The sequence below is a fragment of the Cololabis saira genome, chromosome 12, assembly GCF_033807715.1.
Source record: "Cololabis saira isolate AMF1-May2022 chromosome 12, fColSai1.1, whole genome shotgun sequence".
NCBI lineage: Eukaryota > Metazoa > Chordata > Actinopteri > Beloniformes > Belonidae > Cololabis > Cololabis saira.
In genome coordinates this window covers 18,336,925-18,357,754 of record NC_084598.1, presented here as the reverse complement: position 1 = coordinate 18,357,754, position 20,830 = coordinate 18,336,925, and the positions used below count along the sequence as shown (strand labels likewise).

General features: G+C 38.2%; 1 protein-coding gene across 1 annotated transcript; it reads left to right on the top strand.

Moving 5' to 3' along the window:
• The first annotated feature begins 302 nt into the window (after nucleotides 1–302).
• vgll4a (vestigial-like family member 4a) lies at nucleotides 303–10,281 on the top strand. The gene is made up of 6 exons (XM_061735809.1): nucleotides 303–387; nucleotides 822–967; nucleotides 5,493–5,646; nucleotides 6,565–6,787; nucleotides 6,885–6,999; nucleotides 7,988–10,281. The coding sequence occupies exons 2-6, from the start codon at nucleotides 901–903 to the stop codon at nucleotides 8,185–8,187; spliced, it is 759 nt and encodes a 252-aa protein (XP_061591793.1). The 5' UTR covers nucleotides 303–387; nucleotides 822–900; the 3' UTR covers nucleotides 8,188–10,281.
• Nucleotides 10,282–20,830: the final 10,549 nt, after the last annotated feature.

Here is a 20,830-nt window from a genome sequence, read left to right as displayed (position 1 = left end):
AAATTATTTGTTTTGTTGTTTTGTTTTCTTAAAATTTCATGAAGTGTTGTTTTTTTTACATGTACAAAAATAAAATAAATCAAATCAAATCAAAAAAAGTATATTTTATCAGCTGAATGGAGTTTAGCCTGGTTACTGGAGTGTAGTTGGGGATATAAATGAGTATATTTACAGCTGAGTGTGGAGGAGTTTAGCCTGGTTACTGGAGTGTAGTTGGGGATATAAATGAGTATATTTACAGCAGAGTGTGTAGGAGTTCAGCCTGGTTCCTGGAGTGTAGTTGGGTTAGTCTCCACTAGGGCTGCACACTCTTTTGTTTGAGTCAGAAAGAAACGACAGGCTGGACTAAACATGGTGTTGTCGAGTTAACCACTTCTTTTTTTCAAAGTAAGTAACTAATATAGGCCGCTAATGCCAATCTTCCTTGAAACAGCCAGTGTTGGGGCAGAAACCAGCGAGTATAACAGCTTTAGTTTAAGTTGTCAGTGTTTTTTTCCCCTTTTAGCCTCGAAGCTACTGGACTACGGAGTTAGCATTAGCCACCGCTAGCTCCAGTCGGGGACAGAGTTAGGAGCTGGCTCTTTATAGTGTCGCCTCTTGTAACCACACCAAACTACAGCTAAACTAACCCTAACTTTAAACCCATGTTGGTGTTTTGTTAGCGGCACCTCTCCCGTGTTGGGGCAGGTTAATGGCCATTAGCTCCGTGTTATAGCCGTGTCTGAGCAGCAGCTCAATGTCAGGACGCTTCAGTCACCGGGGCTTTCTGGCTCAAATGTCCATGTTTGATCCGTGATGTGTGGGTTTGTGTCTGGTTTGAGGTGTGTTGCTGAGCACTGGGAGGAGCAGCCTGCTGACACCGGTGTTGGCCGCCAGCCTGCCAGGGTCAATGCTACTAGGATGGACCTGCTGAACTCTCAGTTCCTGGACAAGATGAACAACAACATCGGGAGACTGCACTTCGACGGTCTGTTCCTGTTACTGTTACTGTAGAACACGTGGAAACACCAGCAGCTTCCCCCACACAGTATTATCCTGTTACTCTGGCAACGCTTTAAATACAAGTGATGTGGTGCAGATTACCGTAAATTGTGATGGCGTTTAACCAGAACCAGAATCAGAATCAGAAAGGGGTTTATTGCCAAGTTTGTTAACACACACAAGGAATTTGTTGTGGTGATTGGTGCAATACAATACAAATTAAAATATAAAAACAAACAAATATATAGAGATAAAATAAGAGATAGAATAAAATAAAATGTATAAACAGAAATGTACAACATGAGGTTATAAAGTGCTGGATATGAGTCTTTACAAAAAGTGACATAGGATGACAGATAAAATGTATAAACAGAAATGTACAATATAAACAGAAATGTACATGTATGGGGTTTTTAAAGTGGCAATATGGGGTTACTTCAGAATAATATGACTCAAGTAGAAGTAAAAAGTAGTCATTCATATAATTACTTGAGTAAAAGTAGAATAGAATAGACTTTATTGTCATTGTGCTCAGATTACAATGAGATTGGTTGGTTGAGTAAAAGTAAAAAAAGTACTTGGTGAAAAAACTAGCAGTACTGAGCAGAGGTGTCTTCAGTATTCACATTCATTACTCAGGTAGAAGTATAGATACTAGAGTTTAAAAATATTCCTGTAGAAGTTGAAGTATCAACTCAAGTTTTTTACTCAAGTAAAAGTATAAAAGTACTGGTTTCAAAACTACTTAAAGTATAAAAGTAAAAGTAACGTAAGGGGGACAAAAGCCATTGAAAATGAATGATTCTTAGTATAATGCAAATATATTAAAGAACCATATATGTGTACTATTGAGCATTAACATGTGTTTCAGAGAGCAGGAGATATGATGACTAGTTGCCTAAAAGTATTGTAATGGTGCAAAAAGTCAAACTTCAGAGGCATGTCATCATTTATCCTAAACTTTATTGGAATGTACATGCAAGTTTAGTTGCAGGAATCTGAGGGAACAGATGTAAGAACAAAACTGGACAAGAACATCTGAAACAACCACAACCAAATTCACTCTATCCAGATGGAGCAATTTAACTGGATAGTTTTTTTAAAGGCCGAAATTAAATAAGTAACGAGGCTGTTTTTTAAAATGTAAGGAGTAAAAAGTACAGATAATTGCGTGAAAATGTAAGGAGTAAAAGTAAAAAGTCGTCTGAAAAATAATTACTCCAGTGAAGTATAGATAACCAAAATTTTTACTTAAGTAAGGTAACAAAGTATTTGTACTTCGTTACTTGACACCTCTGTCAACTGTAGAACACGTGTAAACACCAGCAGTTGTGGCTTCTCACACACAGTATTTGTGGGTTGTATTTTTTAACACAACCATTCAGACAAAAGTACAAAATAATCATCTTGAGGCAAATTAAATCAATAAAATAAATTAAAATTAATAAAAAAAAATAAAATGGCTCAAGTACTAAAATAAAATTCAAGTACTTTAATAAATAATAAAATAACAGAATAAAAAAATAAATTAAGCACAAGTAGCACAACATTTCAAGCCTTTGTACTTTTCTTTTTTAACCAGGCTCCGCAGGCAGAACTAGAACAAGCCCATGAACTCATATAAAGTGTGTGTGTGTGTGTGTGTGTGTGTGTGTGTGTGTGTGTGTGTGTGTGTGTGTGTGTGTGTGTGTGTGTGTGTGTGTGTGTGTGTGTGTGTGTGTGTGTGTGTGTGTGTGTGTGTGTGTGTGTGTGTGTGTGTGTGTCTGTGTGTGTCTGTGTGTGTGTGTGTGTGTGTGTCTGTGAATATGTGACAAAACATGCAAAAACAAAAATTTTTCCCAAAGAATCACTCTGTGATGTCATGATATTGACCTGTACATGGAGGGGATAAAAGAAAAGTAACGAGCTCAATGTAGCCTAATGTAGCGGAGTAAGAGTAACAGTTTCTTCTTCATAAATCTACTCAAGTAAAAGTGAAAAGTATAGTGATCTAAAAGTACAAAATTTCCCAAAACTTACTCAAGTAAATGTAACGGAGTAAATGTAACTCGTTACTACCCACCTCTGCGTTAAAAGTACTGTCACCAATACTAGCTGCAGTCAGAGGTGTATAATCCAGGTGCCATAAAGTAAAAATCCTGTCCAGCAGTTGTTCCAAACAATCACTAAACCAGCTCCTCTGCGGGTAGATGGTAGGTTGTTAGTGAAAACACCTGTTCTAAATGCACAGGCTGATCCAGAAACATGGCAGTTTTTACTTTATGGCACCTTGATTATACACCTCTGGAATGTGCTTTAACGTTTTTTTTTTTTTCTTTTTATAAAATCGAAAATAGTTTTGAATCAATCTTAAATTAAGACCAATTTGGAAATGGGGTCAGTCTTAAAGCACCATTAGTCAAATAATTTTCTTTACATTAAGCTGATATTTGCTCATTAAAACATATACCTGTGGATCAGCCAGTACATTTAAAACAGGTGTTTTCACTAACAACCATCTACCTGTAGAGGAGCTGGTTTAGTGACCGGTTGGAACAACTGCTGGACATGATTTTTACTTTATGGCCACTGGATTATACACCTCTGACTGCAGTTGCATAAAGTTATTTCGAGGGATGTAATTATGAGTTTTAGCAAATGCATGTGAATTTTAATAGGCAGATGTGATTAACCGGGAGTAAAAATAGTTGTTCAGTTTTTCTCTATTCATATTATTTGTACCTAATCAAATGTCCCCAAATATTTTTGTAGAATATTTTAGTATCTCAATTGTCTTCAGTACTATAATGTGATGTACGGTGTTAAAAACATAAATAAAGAGAAATAAATCCAATATTTTATGAAAATTCACAATACAGATTTAGATTCTATGAATATTTAGAATACACATTTGGATTTTATTTACTGAGCATTTATGAGATGAGTCCATCATATTTAATCAAAGACACCAACAAGTTTTAAAGGAGGCTTTGAGTTTTTACTCTGATTAACAATCAGAATCAGGTTTATTGGCCAAGTCAGGTCAAACAAGACAGGGAATTTGACTTTGTTATTTCACTCACTGTACAGTAAATAGACAAATAACAGCTCTTATTAACATAAATACAATAAAAAAAAAGAAAGGTATGATGTAGACATGGTTATTGAAATGTGCATTGTTACAGCATATGATTGTGGTTATTATTATTGCACAGTGATTCTGATTAATCTGATTCTGAGTAACAATAATAGCATCCAATTGAAATGTTGTCTTAGTTGAGGAAGTAGGTTTCAACCCAATGCTGCTTGATTTTGAAAAAAAATCATAATTTAAATCACAATTATTTAAAAGAATAATTTTCCACTGAGTTTTTAAGCAAGCTGCATTCATCAAATGAATCATAAAATGCCCACATTTCCACTGTAAACTTTATTTGCAGACAAAATCAGATTTATGCCTAAATAAAAATGCTTCAGGTCAACAGACCAAATGCTGGTAAAACTGCTCAAACAATTCCTTAATCGGTTTTTGGCCGGAAACACCAGTGTGACTTTAATATTATTTGGTAACCACTCACCTTTGGCCAAGAATATGTAGCAAAATAAAAAAAAATTTTCTCTATTATATATTTTTGTGATGTGGGCCAAATTGAAATCACAATTAAAATTTGATCAATTGCAGTCCTAATTTAACCTCCGCACTGTGATTTTGTGTCAGTGAGGTGGCCTTATTTCTTAAGAAAAAAAACCCCTTCAAAAAACCCAAAACGCTTTAAAATAAAGTCTTAAGAAACACTTTTACCAAAAAAATATATTTTAGGTCATTGTGTGTAAGTTTTATTGGTTGTATATTTTATTTGAATCTTCCAAAATAATTTTAGTTACTCGACCATCGTTAAATGTACCTTCTTGACAAAAGTTACTCTGAAATGACCCAGTCCAGAAATCAGTTTCACCTCTGCCTAAACGAAGTCCTTCTGTTTCTGTATTTGGGACAGCTGTCAAATTTGGACAAACGTTTGGCAGCCTCGACTCTTATACTTTAGGTGGACTAGCATAGGTCGCCTGAGATTATTTGTTGGTCAAACGTCATGGAAAATACTTAACATATTTATATGTTTATTTTATATTTATGGTGTTTTTATGAATTATATTTTTGTGTATATCAAGACTCAAATTTTTAACATGTTTTTTTTTCAGTGTTGGCTTACAAAAACCTTTGAATAGCATACAATTCAACTTGAGATGCACCAGATACAGTAATTTTGACTGAAAACGTGTGTTTTTTACTTAATTTTAGGCATCTTATTAGTATAATGAAATCTTAAAATGCACCAAGTTCCATTATTTACATCTGTTTAGAAAAATAATCATATCTAATTTATAGAGTCAGGGTCTAATCTCAAAATTATTTTTCCATCATTAATTACAAATGTATTAATCCAAACTATTAAACTTTGGTCAAAACAAAGTAATGTTCTGTAATTTTGACATGCAGGTAAATGATTTTTCTCCTGATCTCTTTCCCCCAGATGAGTCCAGGATGCCCTCCCTGTCTGCTTCCATAACCGGGCCGCCTCCGCACTGCCCTGGAAAACGAAAGTATGGGGACGAACAAATGGAAGACCGAATCAACTGCGATGATGACCATATGACCAAAATGAGTCGTCTGATTGCTACCCAGTTGTAAGCAAATTTTTGATATCAGCCAGTGATGGTCAAAATTTAATTTAGACTAATTGTGTGCAAAGTGTTCCACATTTATTCACTCTTGATTATGTTGCAAGTAGCATGCTGTCTCTTACAGTTTGCATTGTTTAATGGCATGTCACCGTAGGTGGTCTAACTGCGATACAAAAGAAACAATTTAATACTTTCCCTGAACCAAACTAACGTGGTGCTTTTTCTCTATGTATAAATCTAGTTAAAAACTTATGTCAATTTTCTTCCCTTGGTTAACTGATTTTTACATGTGACTTTATCATTGTATTACTCCTTATATTGTCAGAATAATTTTATAATTACTGGCAAATGTTATAAAACAAAAGTATAGGCATGGCAAACATGTTACACCAATACTTACTTTTAAGTTTTCTTTGAGTGGAGATTTACTGAAGACATAAAAGAAACCCACACTAATGTTGAGTAAATGTCCCTGTCATTAGCTTTGATTACTTTCCCATCAACATAACTGGATATAACTTAAGGGACAGGTTTAAGTTTAAATTCAAGCTCTTACTCTTATTTTTGTCATATAAATGTTTTACACGTTCAGGATTTTCAGATGCGGGGAATGCTATTTTCTGCTGACATACAGCAGTACATGGTTTAAATTCAGTTATGGACATTGGTCTGCTCCTCCAAATAGGAGAATGCAGAAAGCTTTTACTTCTGTATAGACGTATGTACCACAGCATCGCTTTCAAAAAAACATCAAAAAGCTATTGCTTTCTACAGCGAGGAAGATTGCACGCAAAAAAGGCCAACCAATGTCTATAGTGAATGGGTTACACTTTTTATAGATGTGCAACTAGCCTATTAGAAATTCTGTGTGAAGACGTTAATCTGTGTGGTATATGAGTAATTTGAAAAACTTTTGTCAAGGGCCCGCCCCACTGCTGGAAACAACCATAATGAGCACTGGAGCCTCAGCCACAGTGCGGTGGAACATATTACTTCCTCCAATGGTATCCATGGAAACCACCTGTATGCATCAATTTCTGGCTATGATGCAGACCAGCCGCTGGCCCTGACCAAAAGCAGCCACGACATTGGACTGAGCAAAATAACAAAGTCTGTCATAAATGGCACCGTGGAACGACAGCAGGTAAGCATTTATGATTAAACCGTCTGTGGTAATTTAATTGTGTAATTTATTCTATATATTGTATTTAGCTCATTGCACATGTGTTTTCGTTATGCAGAATCGTCCCTCGGTTATTACGTGTGCACCCGCAAGTAACCGGAATTGTAACCTGTCACAGTGCCACATGAACGGCTGTCCCCCCGGCCAACCTACCGATCAGAAAAAGACTAATGGTAGGTTTTCAGAATGTCAATGGTAAAGCTGTTGCTAAAGCTCGTAATAAGATGTGCCGTATGAGAGGTGTGGCAGTAAAATATATAAATGAAAGATAAATGGAGATAATGAAATTTATGTGAATTAAATATGAAGCAGTTTAAAATGGAGGTTAACTGAAAATTTTAGTAAATCATTATGTGATATGATTATGAAAAAAAAAAGCCATGTTTTATCATTTTCTCTTGTCTTGGAGTCATCAATCGTCATTCATCACCCAAAGCTGCTGTTCTAAGAAAGAAAACTTGATGTTAAAAATAAAAAACCAAAAACACTGCAAGTATTTTTATTTCCTCTGCACCTGCAGCTTGTCCTTTTACTTCTTGTTCCCAGTGACCAGTGGTTAGTACTGGCAATTCGGAAACGCAGCCATTGCATTTAAAACGAAAAAGGAAAAAAAAATCTATTTTGACTTTTATTCTGCACTAAATTTTAAGGCATGTTAGTCAGTTTGAAACTGAAAAGGTTAGATTTCTTTACAGATGTAGATCAGTCTGCATAATATTGGAAAACAAACACATTCCAAATGTAATACAACATTAGATGAAATGAATTAACTCTGCGTGACTTCAAAAAAAAAGTCAGTAGCCATGCAGATATGTGACTTGACAACTTTTGTGCCTAAAGAGCAGAGAATGTGTTGAGTTTCTCCACTGAAACATTTGTTTGCATTGATTATATGATGTGAAGATAAAAAAATGTTTTTCTTACTTTTGAAAATCAGCCTTCATTTAATGACAGTTTTGTAATATATTTCGCATTATATTTATAATCAAAAATCAGATACCCCATTATATATCATTTAATATATCATTTAACTGCTAACAAAATTTTAAATGTGCTTTCTTTCTAAATGAAAGGATCAAAGGGCTGTCTTGTCTTTTTTTTTGTCCATATTTTTACATTATAAAATGATGTTTGTGATCTTCTTTTGCCACGTTATCTTAGCTAACACCGTATGTGACCCCGTGATTGAGGAGCACTTCCGCCGCAGCCTTGGGAAGAACTACAGAGAGTCAGAGCCAGTGTCCAACTCGTTGTCCATCACCGGCTCTGTGGACGACCACTTTGCCAAGGCACTGGGCGATACCTGGCATCAGATCAAAGCCAGAGGTGGGGGCCACCAATCTCCAGAGGCTGACCTATGAGTCAGAGCAAATCAGTCGTTACAATCACTTCCTAAGTGTGTTCATGTGAGAGGGGAGAACGTCCACTCTCAGTTCTTGCCAAGAAATATCTTCTAAGTCTAAGACGTATGGTGCTCTCATAGGCGGTTCAGTTATGGACCTTGAGGTCAAGCTTTTAGAACACTCGGATTTGTAATCTGAAATTGGCAAATTTATATCAAAGAGGAGAAACAAAATGTTTTATAGTGTTATGTTTATGGGACAAAAAAAAAAGAAGTACAATCAGATTTTTATTTTGAAACGACGATGAGGTTCACAGTGGTCAGTTGTCAGCATGAGCTCCTCTCTCTCACACCAGCCTTTTACCTGCCTTGATAGCCAAAGACATTTCTGCCTTTCTCCATCAACATGTAAGCCATAGATCTATTATTTTTCACTCTAAGAATCACTTTGCTTTTGAATCTATATTACTTGAAAAGGACAGCCAGGTCTCATTTGCACTATTACGTTCCTGACCGTTGAGGTAGCAGGTTACCTGTTTCAGTTGGAAGTAATGTGTTCAAAAATGCATTTAATGTTTTGAGATTGTGATGAGACAAGTACGGCTCTGGTCCCCCTCTGCTTTCTCAAGACTCTAGATTCATAAAGATGGATTGTCATCTTTTTAATGGTGAACTGGACGTATCCACGGTTAAACAATTTTAATTTACTGTCTATAAATTCACTGTGGCTGATTACTTAGTACACTAATACCAATCTTAGTCGGTATGTCTAACTAGAAAGCATGTTTCAGATAGCTGGTTTCTATTACAGACCTTTATTCTATACTATATATTTACCCAGAATTTATTTTTATCTATAACATTGTAGAAATGCTCACTGCTGGTACAGTTGTACTCAATATATTTTTTTGTATCTGGTTTTCACTTACTATATGTAGGTACATATCTTAGCATCCATCTACAAATCACAGCCTCTGGCAAGGTTGTTTTTAGTGCAGCTTAATGGGCTGCATTATTTTTGTTACTCTGCGGAGCTGGATATTGTAGCTTTACATGTTACTAAAGCTAACAGCTAACTCTCACAATCTGTAGCAGTTTATTAGCAGCAGCTTTATTTATTCTCAACATGTTGATTTTTCTTTTCATGTTAAGTTTTGTGAAAGCAGAAGTCTAACTTTGATGGGTTTTTTTTTAATGAAGATTTCTCCAATTATTTACTGACAAAGATGTTTAAATTGACTTCAATAAGATTCTAATGCACATGTAACATGGGTAGCCTTAGTTTTTGAGTCAGCACCAACATTCCACCGCTACTGCCTGACATTTAAGTCACTTCAGTTATGTTACAACTATGTATTTTTTTCCTTTCTCTTTCTGTCGCTCTCTTTTGAATTTGTATTGTCTTGATGCAAGTTGCCAAAATCTTGGAGAAAGGCTTAACAGAGTAACAAAGTTTTTTTTTTTTTTTTAAACTGCAGTTGAGTTTGATTATATCTTCCTCATTTTGAAAATTCTAACATTGTAGTTTGACTTATTGGCAACACTGATTGAGATATATATGGTAGTTTTTTATTTTTTAAATCTATTAACTGTTTGTGAAAACGCCCACATTTATTATGATATTCAGTAGCTGTTACACACTATTCTTCGTATTTTATTTTACAATTTCTCGACTATCATTGCGCCGTGCGGAATGATTATAGATATTTTGTCTCTGTCTAGAGTAGTGCACTCATGTAGGTTGCAACCGTGCTTTCTGTCTCATTGGCTAACTTTCCCACAGTTGTCCTTTGGTAAGTGCAGGAACACAACAGTCTTTTGATCAAAGAGTTTTTGTGCAGTGTTCGAATGAGTTCTGTTAAAGTTTAAGAGTGTGAGTTTTCTGTGTGTACGTACCATTGTAGAAATGAGGGATTATCTTTTGATCTGCTTGTTTGATACAAGTGTGTTTGGGGATATGAGGCCATTGTTATTTAATTTCTATATTTAGACTACCTGTCTCTCAAAGACTGTTTGCATAACGTTCTTGCTACATTTGTCCATTTTTGTCCTTATTTCTCTGGAAGAAAATACCACTTTTTTGTACTTACATCTCTTCCAAATAAACATATAATACCTACTTCTGTTTTACTCGTGATTTTTTTTTTTCTTCACTGCATGAAATCTAATATTGAGGAGTTATATCATAGGTGACTTCATCATTAAAGGGTTGTGGTCTCGTTAACTGCTTATTTACTTTTCACAGGTTGTCTTATATTTCTGAAGAAAGTAAATGACAGCAGCTGTTGCTGCTTTGAGGTTGAAGAATAAAAATAACGGTGGACTACAGGAATTAAATTTGATCAAATAAAAGTTACTTTGCACACTCACCTCAGCAGACGCAGTCAGGTTTTGTGTCCAGACATTCAGAATAACTAATTTGTTGGTGTCTTATTGCAGTCAGCATCCAGGTGCATCCCCTTTTGGCTTTAATTATCTATGACATTTGGAAAACCTGGAAGACATTATGACTAAATCATTTTTAAAATAGTGGAGTGTTGCTCCACTATTTTATATAAATAGATGAACAAACAAACAAATGGACCTCAGACGACTAAACAAAGTCCAGACGATCTGTGGAGACATGAAGAGGCAGTCCAGACGGTTCACAAAATACAAGAGCTTGTGTTTTTGCCAGGAAGAATGGCAGGAAACCACCGAAACACCCGGGTGTAAATATCTTACACTGACAGGAGAAAATTTAAACCTGTCACTGCTGTTTAAGGGACTTGTGAAAAATGCCAGTTTAATTTGTTTTGAGAGGCAAAGCAGTCTGAACATAACACAGCATTAAACTGTAAAGTGGTGTTGGAGAAAAATATTAAATTTTGCCTGGTAATAAGCAGTTTGTGACGGGCATTTAAGCACAGAGGCAACACTGTTCAGAAAACTCCCCTTTTCTAGGACAAAAGTAATTTAGTCATAAATCACTGCTCATCCTTTTTTATCTTTTTTCCTGGATGGTTGACTTCACTGTTACAGTGTTAAGTCATTTCTAATTTTAATGAATCAGATTACTTGATGTACAATATATCTCCCAAAATGTTCCTTCATATCTGAAAAATCAATTTTGGCGCCTTGTGTGATGCAATGTCTGTTTTTTTTTTTTTATTCTTTTGTTCTCAACTATAGTTCATGCTTGTATTTGAATGAATTATTGAACGCACACTTGTAGGCTTGAATGAAATGAATGAATGAATGCGTTGCGCTTCTCTGTGTTGGCTGAAATGATGGTGATGTTTGGAGCCTACCGTTAGCAAGTATTAATATATTTGGACAATCTGAACATTGAGTTGATTTTTACCGGAATATAAAAGTGCACATGCCTGACAGAAAGGCAGTGCAAAACTACCACGTGACTCAGAGAAGTGACAAAGTACAATATTATAACTACATGTGACTGATACAGAAGCAGAAGTCATTGGAAGGACCACAGTTTGATCAATGGAAATTTCAATGTATGTGTTAAAAGGTTACTTCCAGAAAAAATGTCCTAAAAGATTCAAAAACCTTGATGAGAATACTGAGGCAACAGCCACCACAAGAAGAGAGGCACGGTTTTAAGTGCTGGACTGTGGCAGTTTAGACTTTGGTTCATACAACAGTATTTCTTCAGGGCAATAACATCTGAATGGATGCTTGTTTTTCACCTGCGTTCACAGAGTCAGTCTCTGTTTTCTCTTTGCTGTCCTTGTACTTGGGTCCCTCTTTCATTTCTTTGGAAGTTGCTGGATTTCAGAGATGTATTTTTCCAATAAAAAAGCCTGCTGACAAGCTGTAGTCAAAACTGTAGTATTTAATGTCTATTTTCTACTTAATGGCTGCGTGAACGCAATAAATTGCAGCCAAGTTGGCTTGTTCTCGGCAGGCAGCTGACATCCTCCATCCAAGACTTCAGATCCAGCTTTTATGCTCTCTGTTAACCATAGATACTATATGTTTGGTGTTGTGACAGAAGACTGGATAACCAGGGGGAAATATCTGTTATGTCTGAAGTGAGAAAAAGAAAAGTTGTGATTGCTGACTTAACAGTGTGGTTTGCATGGTGGAAACTAAAGTGTTGATTGAAAAAGATTTTTAGGCATGGCATTATTACTGCACTTTTAAATGGAAAAGAGATGATATTAATGATTGATACAGAGACCTAGGAATCATCTGACTTCCCCTTACTGACCAACAGATGGCTGCATTACGCTACTCTGCAGGAACCTACATATTCTCAGTCCCTGCAGATCAAACAAAGACTGCCATCACCCTGAGAAGATTGGTATGGATGCTCCATGTCATTATTGTGTCTGTTAATAATGTGAGACTGTTCTCAGTATGTCACTTAGATCTACAATTAAAAATACTGGTATAACGTTGAGTGCATATGTTTAGATGCAGTATAGAACCAGATCCCACACGGCTGCATGCAAACATTTACAATTTTTTATAAAATATAAATTGATGTTATGGACAGATTTTTCTGGATTGGCTCTTAAATTAAATTAAATTTTAGGCTATTAATAAAATCCATGAAGGCTGACCTAATTTGTTAATGAGCGTATCCTCATTTCACATCGGCAAACTTGAATATTCCGAGAAATGTTCATAATCCACATTTTTATAACAGAAAAGAACAACCTTTTATTATTCATTTTTAATTATTTATTAATTTGTTTTTCATTTGCTATTGTTGATCTCACCCTTTGGGCTCAAGACTGCTCAAAAACCCCTCCAACAGATCACTGCCTCCACAAGATTAGAGCCAGCCATTCAGCAACCACAAAGCTCCTGCCGCTGCTGCACCATGCCATCCAACGAAGTCTGCTCTTGTGGATTATATAGAGGAGATCCACATTTTCCAGCCTGTGCACAGCCAAATGCATATCCCCTCACAGACACAGTCAGGCACGCACACAAATATCAGGCCACATTGGTAGTCGACATGAACCTAGTGTCTTAATCAAGATGACACTTCAGGGTCATGCCAAATTCAGCTTGGCCTCCTCAATGTGTGAAGGCCACAAGGAGCATGACATCTGTGCTTGCAATGGAGGACTGGTCTCTCAGCCGCTGCCTCCTGTTATTTCCCTAACAGGATGGGCTCTGCTGCTTTCAGACATATTCAAGACACACACATATGCCAAACATTGTGCCCTCGCTTACGTAAAAGAAAATGAACCAATGGGAGCAGTTTAGCACAGTGCACTCTGGCCACAATATGGCGTAGAAATAAATGCAATTGGATAAGTGGATTTTACTACAGGCTAACTGGGAAAAGTGGTGCTTGCGGTGTCACACATGTTCGCTCAAATAATGCATACTTTGGCCTGCACGAACAGATGATAGAGATCTCATTAATTCTTTTGCATAATTCCAGATTTGTTGTGCGTGAGCAGAGTCCAGGACTGCACGGCTATCTACAGCCTCCACGTGTGCACAATATCTGCTAAATTTGCATGATTGCCTGTAAATTATTTGAATATCATCTACAACCCCCCTACCCTTCCTCTCCTTCGTATTTCTCTGGCTCTCTGCTGTGAGGATGCACACATCCTTGGGCAAAAGAATCTAAAATAGATCATACGAGCAACTGGAGTAGATGCACAGGCGCAGATAGCAGCTCACGGGCAGACTTGAGTCATGCTGGCAAGATCATGCTCCCTGAGCTGACAGCCCAACACACCCGATTACGAAGCACGTCACTTTCTAAAATGAAGCTACAGCCATTCTATAGATCGTAAACAAATTGTGGAAATATTGAGGTCCAGCTTAGATTCGTCCATGAATTAACTTTTGATGCAGTCTGGATTAAGCACGGGGTTTTACTTACTTTAAGACTGACGTGATGAGCGTCTCTGGCTCAGGCAATGGTGGCTCATTCAATGTGTCATGAGGACTGCTGGCAATGGCATAACCTTTGCAGAGGGAAGGGAAGACAACACGGTCACTCTGGATAACAGTCTTGCAATGAACAGACACAGACCCTGTCAGGCCGTCTCAACATCAGTTTTCAGCTGCACACCACCACAAACACAATTTACCAAATGCGCTTTGCTTTATCCTTACCTCTCCGTTCCATCAGTTAGGACAGCTCCTTCTTGATAAGGCCCTCGTATGTGACATACATCCTGGACTGAATTGGGAGGATTCTATTAACACACTTTTTTTTTTTTTTCTTTTCCACATACTTCCACAGTACATACGGTCCCAGCTGCCTCTTTGACCTGTTTAGTTGGAAAATCTTTGGCCAACTGTATCACCGTATGGTGCTGGACTCAGCCAGTGATTTCCTACTGATATCTTTGGCTTAAATGCCTTTGCTGTTATGTATTATTGATTTGTAAATGATTGATTTAAAGGTCCATCTGGTGCACAGTAGCATGACTGTGTTTCTGTTTTGTTGTTCCTTCGAGGTAAAGATTTGTTTCCAATTAGGGCACAAAAGTGATGGCCTAACATTTCTTGTTGGCGTACAGACTGGGTCCGTCCAAGAAGATCAAGGGCCCATGTAATTATTTAAATTTCCTGGCTTAACAATCAGCAGCAAGGATTTATATGGAGACAGTGTGTTTTTGGCAGTGAGCAGCAGATACATGTTTGAACCGTTACTAAGGGGCAATCTCATGTCTCATTACGAGGTCTGTTAAGGCCCACATTACAGCTGCTTGACTGAGCAGCCTTAATAAAAATAATGACCCAACACCAAAATGAGCAGCAACGTTTCTCCTCTCGTGGCCTTCTTCTTGCTGCTTTCCGCGGCCCTATCTCCTTCCTCTCGCCTGTCTGCCTTCCCCTGTTGCCACAGCACCCCTCCACCACCACTGCCACTCCCCCTTGTGTGTTTGGCAGTCACACACTTGGCCATGTGTGTGCTGAAGATGTTACATAATGCCCTCTTTTCAGTGCGCTCCAGATCAAAGAAAATGATCCAGCCCGGAAAAAGAGAAAAAAAAACCTGCTTGCTGATTTTTCTGCTTGCATGGTTACATTGTTTTATTAAACTTCAGTACCAAAAGGCTGTACAGTAGACTGCATTATAGATGCATTCAACGTTCCCTTTTATGTTGAAAACCAAACAGAGCAAATGGGGAGTGATCTGGGGTTCACTAAACAGGGAAAAATCAGGTTAAGCCAGATTTTCAAAGTGCTCTGTTATGCATGGTGGTGTTCTAGCTTTAAGGTAATAAGAAGACATGTATATATTAAAAAAAAATCACATGGCCTCACAGAATATGCAACTTTGATATTTTCCTCTGTCGTTCTCCCTTTTCTAAGGACTACCTTTTAACATCCTTTACAAACTGATGCAATTATGATGAAAACATTATTTTTCCGCAAGGGTTTCCGCTCAACTTCTTGCTGAATCCTCCGAATGATCTAAGGTTGTTAAACCTTTAACTACACATGCTCACGCACATACAGGAAGGAAGCAGCCAAACAAAGAGAAGCAAGCTGCCTCTTTGTGATGCTAAAAACAAAGATCTTCATCGAAAAGAGGAAACAGTGATGCAGAGAGGAAAAGAGCAGGAGAGCATCAAACGCTGTCACAAATGCTGGGCCTGTCCACGTCCCCATGCGGATTGGAATAATGAGTGTGTGCTGAGGGGACATTTACCTCAGATAACAAATGTCGGCGGCACATTTTGGGAGTGCAGCTATCAAAATAAAGTGCAGCACAATGCAGTTTTTTCCTTTTCTCTTCTTTTTTTATGGATGAAGACATTTCTTTAGATATTACACAGTTGTTTTATAATGTTCCTAAAGGATATGTGTCACATGTGGTGGACAAAGGTTAAATAGCATGTATGGTCGTCTCTGACTGCCGAACATCCCCACAGTGAACCCCAGCAAAAGTAGGAGTATGTGGTTCCCTCCAGACAGCTGGGATCAGCAGCAGTCCTTATCTCGGTTAAAACCCCTGGTGATAGAAAGTGGTTCATTGGTCTGGGGGAGCAGAGCAGCTGGGTTATCTCTGTCCCCCGGCATGGGGGGGAATAGGCAGGTGAACCGGGAATAAAAGCATCTTTAGGACAGGGCGGATTCTGGTGGCAGTGCAGAGCCAGCTATGAGCAGCATGGCTGCAACATTAAATGAATAGTGGGGGAGGGCGAGGCTTCAGAGTGGGTTTTGGTGTTCAAACTGTTATCGCACCTGACAGTGTCTAGTTTGGGATCCACTTGTGCATGGGGCATACGTAAGCAGCTGGTCATCTGTTGGGCAGAGTGATAGGGTGTGACGTGTCACACGCCACATTAGGCGCTGCCAGAGGATGTGTTTGACAGACCACAGGAATTTCACTCCAGAACATGGCCTTGGATTCACTCATATTGTCAGTAAACTTGCCAGCTCTGAGCTCATATATTAAATCTTCACTGCAAAATGTGAACTTTCAGTGGAATTTCTGCTTTGATTTCTGATCAGGTTTTATGGGAATGTGATGGAAAGTGTCAACATTAACTTATTTTTTTATTTCTTTTATTTAACCTTTATTTATTTGATTATGTTGAATGTTTTCTTTTTAAATTATAATTGAAAGGTGTAGGGCTCTTAAAGATGGGCGATGCAAAACTCAGAACCACTGGATATTATAGCAAATAGCAGGCCACTGATTGGCCAGGGAGTGATGTCACTGGATAGCTCATGGCAGCAACTTGTTCACAAGCTCAGTAAAGTCGAGTTAAGTCAAGAAGAGGTGAGTAGTGCTAAAACTAATGGAAAACCATTGGCACCATTAGAGTCTACCTCTGGAAAAGCTGGAAGGTTGTCCCTGACTGAACACTGCTTTATTATTTTAACTTCACCATTTAATATTGGAGATAGTTTGGCATCAGTGAAAGCAGCTATGCAAAAACAGACGTCTAGGAGAGAGAACAGAAAGCTCAGGACTGGTCAAGGCAACAAAGGGAGTGCTTGTGATGGTGACCTCAGCAACACCAAATCAGTACTTTGGAAACTGGACCAATTTCTAACAGAACTTTTTCCTTTTTTAAAGAAATGCTCAGAATGATCCGAAGGATTCAGTATTCTCTGACACACATGGTGGAGACAGTGTTAATGGCATGTGTCACTGCCAGTGGAGCCGGCTGATGATGTTCCTTTTGTGATCTTAAATGTGCAAAACTAAAATTCTTATGCAGAGTCAACCAAATTCAGACAGTAATGATCCAAATCACACAGTGAAAGCAACCCAGGAAAATAAATGAAATGTACTTCAATGGTTGAGTCAACCAGCGGAGCACACGAAGAGCGACTGGCCGGGACTCAAACCTGCGCTGCCTGCATGAGGGAAATAACCTCTGTAAACGGCACCCTCTCAACTCACTGAGCTATCCAGGGCCCCATACTGTTAATCTATATATATCTGTTTGTATAGCGCAGAATCGCAACAAGCTTTTATGAAGAAAGCCAACCAGTTCAATGCAGTCCACTTTAATACAGCCCAGTCCAATGTAACCATATTCCAATTCAGTCCAATTAATTTTAATTAATCCATCCATTTGCTTCTGCTTATCTGAGTTTGAGCTGTGGGGGCAGCAGCCTAAGCAGAGCGGCCCAGACCATTAAATCCTGGGCCCTTAGCATGCATGAGGCAGCAACAAGGCAAACAAGTATTGTCTAAGAGGACAGGAAAGACATTTTCATGTCATGCCATTGCAAAAATCTGTGTGCCTTCTTAAAAAAAATGTATCTATTCTTGGTCCTAAAGAAACACTGGCGCTGTTGCGTTATAGCTACAAGGTTCTTGTTTCGAATCCCAGTTGAGGCCTTCCTGGGTGGAGTTTGCATGTTTTCCCTGTGCTGGTATGCGTGGGCTTCTCTGGGTACTACAGATTATTTCGACAGTTTAAAAAAATATGTTAGGCAAATGAATGAGTCTGAATGAAGCATAGAAGTTACCATGTGCTTATATTTGGCCCCTTTGATGCACTGGTGATGGTGAGCTTCTGACGTTTTCACAAATACAAAAAAAAAGTCTGGGAAAGGCTCTAGCCGACACCTGGAAAGGGTATAGATAAAAGATGGATGGATGGGTTATGTACATATTGATCAGTATGGGCGTTCCATGGCCAGTGCTGATGCCAAGGTTATTGCTGTACTGATTGTATCTTAATTGACTGAAAATAAATATGGATGATTATTAAAACGAAAGGTGCCCAAGGCTTTTGCACAATACTCGTTTATAAACCCATGACTTACAAGAACTGCTGATCATGTTTGCATTGTATCACATGTCATTATGTGAGGAGCTATAACGGAGACAGCAAGCTTTGATTCTATTTTACCTTAATTAATAGCCAGTTTTGCAGTACTTATTCATGCATACGCCATTTAAAAGTATGCAACACTGGAATCTGTAAACAAATCAACAATTATTTATCATAAAAATAAAAAAAAAACCTGAAAAGATACAGCTGGATCAAAGTCGCTCTGTTGTTCATGTCCTTCTAGTGAGGTACCATGCACTCTACATATTGTTAATCATGATCCCCTGTTCATTGATGATTCTGGGTGCCTTGGCCTTGTATGTAGGCTGCTCTTGGGGTGTATTACCTTTCTCGTGTCGCTCAGGGGAGGGAGAGTGACATGTCTGAGGAAGGGAGGACATGGGTAGGCCACTGTGGCCCAGCCTGTTCCAATCACTCATCAGTGAGCACAGTTCCCAAACCTCTCTGACAGATCAGAGTGGAAAGCATGCACCACATGATAGCTGTGATTCACCACTGCCCCAAGACCAAGCTCGCCCTGAAGGCCCTTAGACCTCTTAATCATCTTGTGTGTGCATGTGTGTGTGCTGTTTACAAAAAAGACTGAGACAGATAGGGAAGGAGTGAGCTTGTTTGCATATGACATAGCTTCTATAAAAGTTCCCCAGTTTTTTTTTTTTGTGTCATAAAGAGTAACCTGCATCTTAACAGGGACTCAAAAATATCTCCCAGAGCACAGCACTGTGTGCATCTCATGTTTTTTTTTTTTTTTTTTTACCATTTCTTGGTTTATATTTGAAGGAAGGGGTATTTATTCACATGGGTCATCTTCAATATGTGTTACTTATTCTGTACAGTTACAATGGGAGTCAAGGGCACAGCCTCATGAGCAACAATGCCACGCAAGAGTGGGGATAATTATATGTGATGCATGTGGAGAGATCACTTGGTCACATTTGCATATGACAGTGTAGCAAAAATAATTCAATTAACATACTTCTGCAGGCGCACAACAACAATTGAAACGATTGATTGTCTACTGTATACAGGGATCATTTGTCATAATTCATAAATGTAATGTCCAATTTTCAGATAATAACAACGAAAACCTCACCTTCCTTCTTGCTTCCAGTTCCTGTGGTAAACTGCAGAGAATCAGGCACCATCCCGAGGATTGGAGTGTTTAGTTTGTGCTGGCGTAATCTGACAGAATTTATTTAGAATGCAGGTTCTTACTAAAGCTGTGCCTTGGGCAGCTGCCTGGTCCTGTCTTCATGCTTAACAGGAGTATAGCCACATATTCAAAAAAAGGGCTTCCATGTGCACATGCTAACGTGCACACAAACATGTCAGTAAATATGCATGGTTTAATATGCAAACACAACTGTACACAGTGACATGCAGCATGCATGTACAAATATACGTAATTCGCACTGATAGTATACAAACACAGTAGGTTAGCTTCAGAAAAATACAAGCATGGTATGCCTCCTCTGTATTCATTTCTCTGTAGCCTACTATGAATTAAAAATCTAATAATTTAATATTTTCCAGCTATTATCAAAGTGTAACAGCCTAAACGTCAGCGTAATTATGTCCAGAGAAGAGAAGAGAGTGTTTTGGGCAGGGAATGAAATAGGGACGCCACTGGGGAGCTAGTCCCTCTTCAGAACAGGGCGCAAGATCACTAAAAAAAACGTACTGTTTGCTATCCAGGCGACGTTACATGTCCTGACATTTCTCCTCTCAGCAGATGTTTGGCATTAATTGTTCATTCTGATATCAACTCTATTAATACGCTTGCTTTGAGTTATTTGCACATATTTGTTATGATTTCCCTAACATTTTAAGAATTCTTTTATGCATGCATCTGTACATACAAACACATTTGAGTTCTTAATACAATGCATTGTATGTTAAAATGAAAAAACTATCTCTGTTTCCGTTCAAGATTAATTCTGCATCTTGGTTCTTTCTTCAGTGTTTCACTCCACCTCTTCCACTGCCTAATTTGTATTCATTTTTCTGACCCAGGCAGTAATCTACAGTGACTCCCCCATAAGCCTCTGGCACACTGGGGAGATGTTATAAGCTGTGACAAAAGACAAGAAGTGCTGGAGAAAACTGAAGGTAACGGGGGACAGTCTCCTGATTAGCTAAACATGTCCTCTTTATCGTCCCGTTAAATTCACTCTCGCTAATATTCACACTTGATTTGTGGTGAAAATACTATCGTCTGTTTGGATTATGCTTATAGATACATTTTCCCCATGTAGTTTAAATAGCCACTGCAAAGATAGAGGAAAGAAATTCAGCAGCAGAAATATTTCCCCCAAACAACAGATCAGACAGACAGGTTTCCGTCTTATGTTATTATGGGTTTATGAGCTTTTGAAAGAAGCAATATGGAGGAAGGGTAAAGCACGTAGA

What these genes read in the sequence shown, in the direction of transcription:
- vgll4a (XM_061735809.1), top strand. Translation starts at nt 901, where the DNA reads ATGGACCTGCTGAACTCTCAGTTCCTGGACAAGATGAACAACAACATC. An exon ending in CGGGAGACTGCACTTCGACG is followed by an intron (nt 968 to 5,492) that starts GTCTGTTCCTGT and finishes TCTTTCCCCCAG; the next exon opens with ATGAGTCCAGGATGCCCTCC. An exon ending in GCACCGTGGAACGACAGCAG is followed by an intron (nt 6,788 to 6,884) that starts GTAAGCATTTAT and finishes TTCGTTATGCAG; the next exon opens with AATCGTCCCTCGGTTATTAC.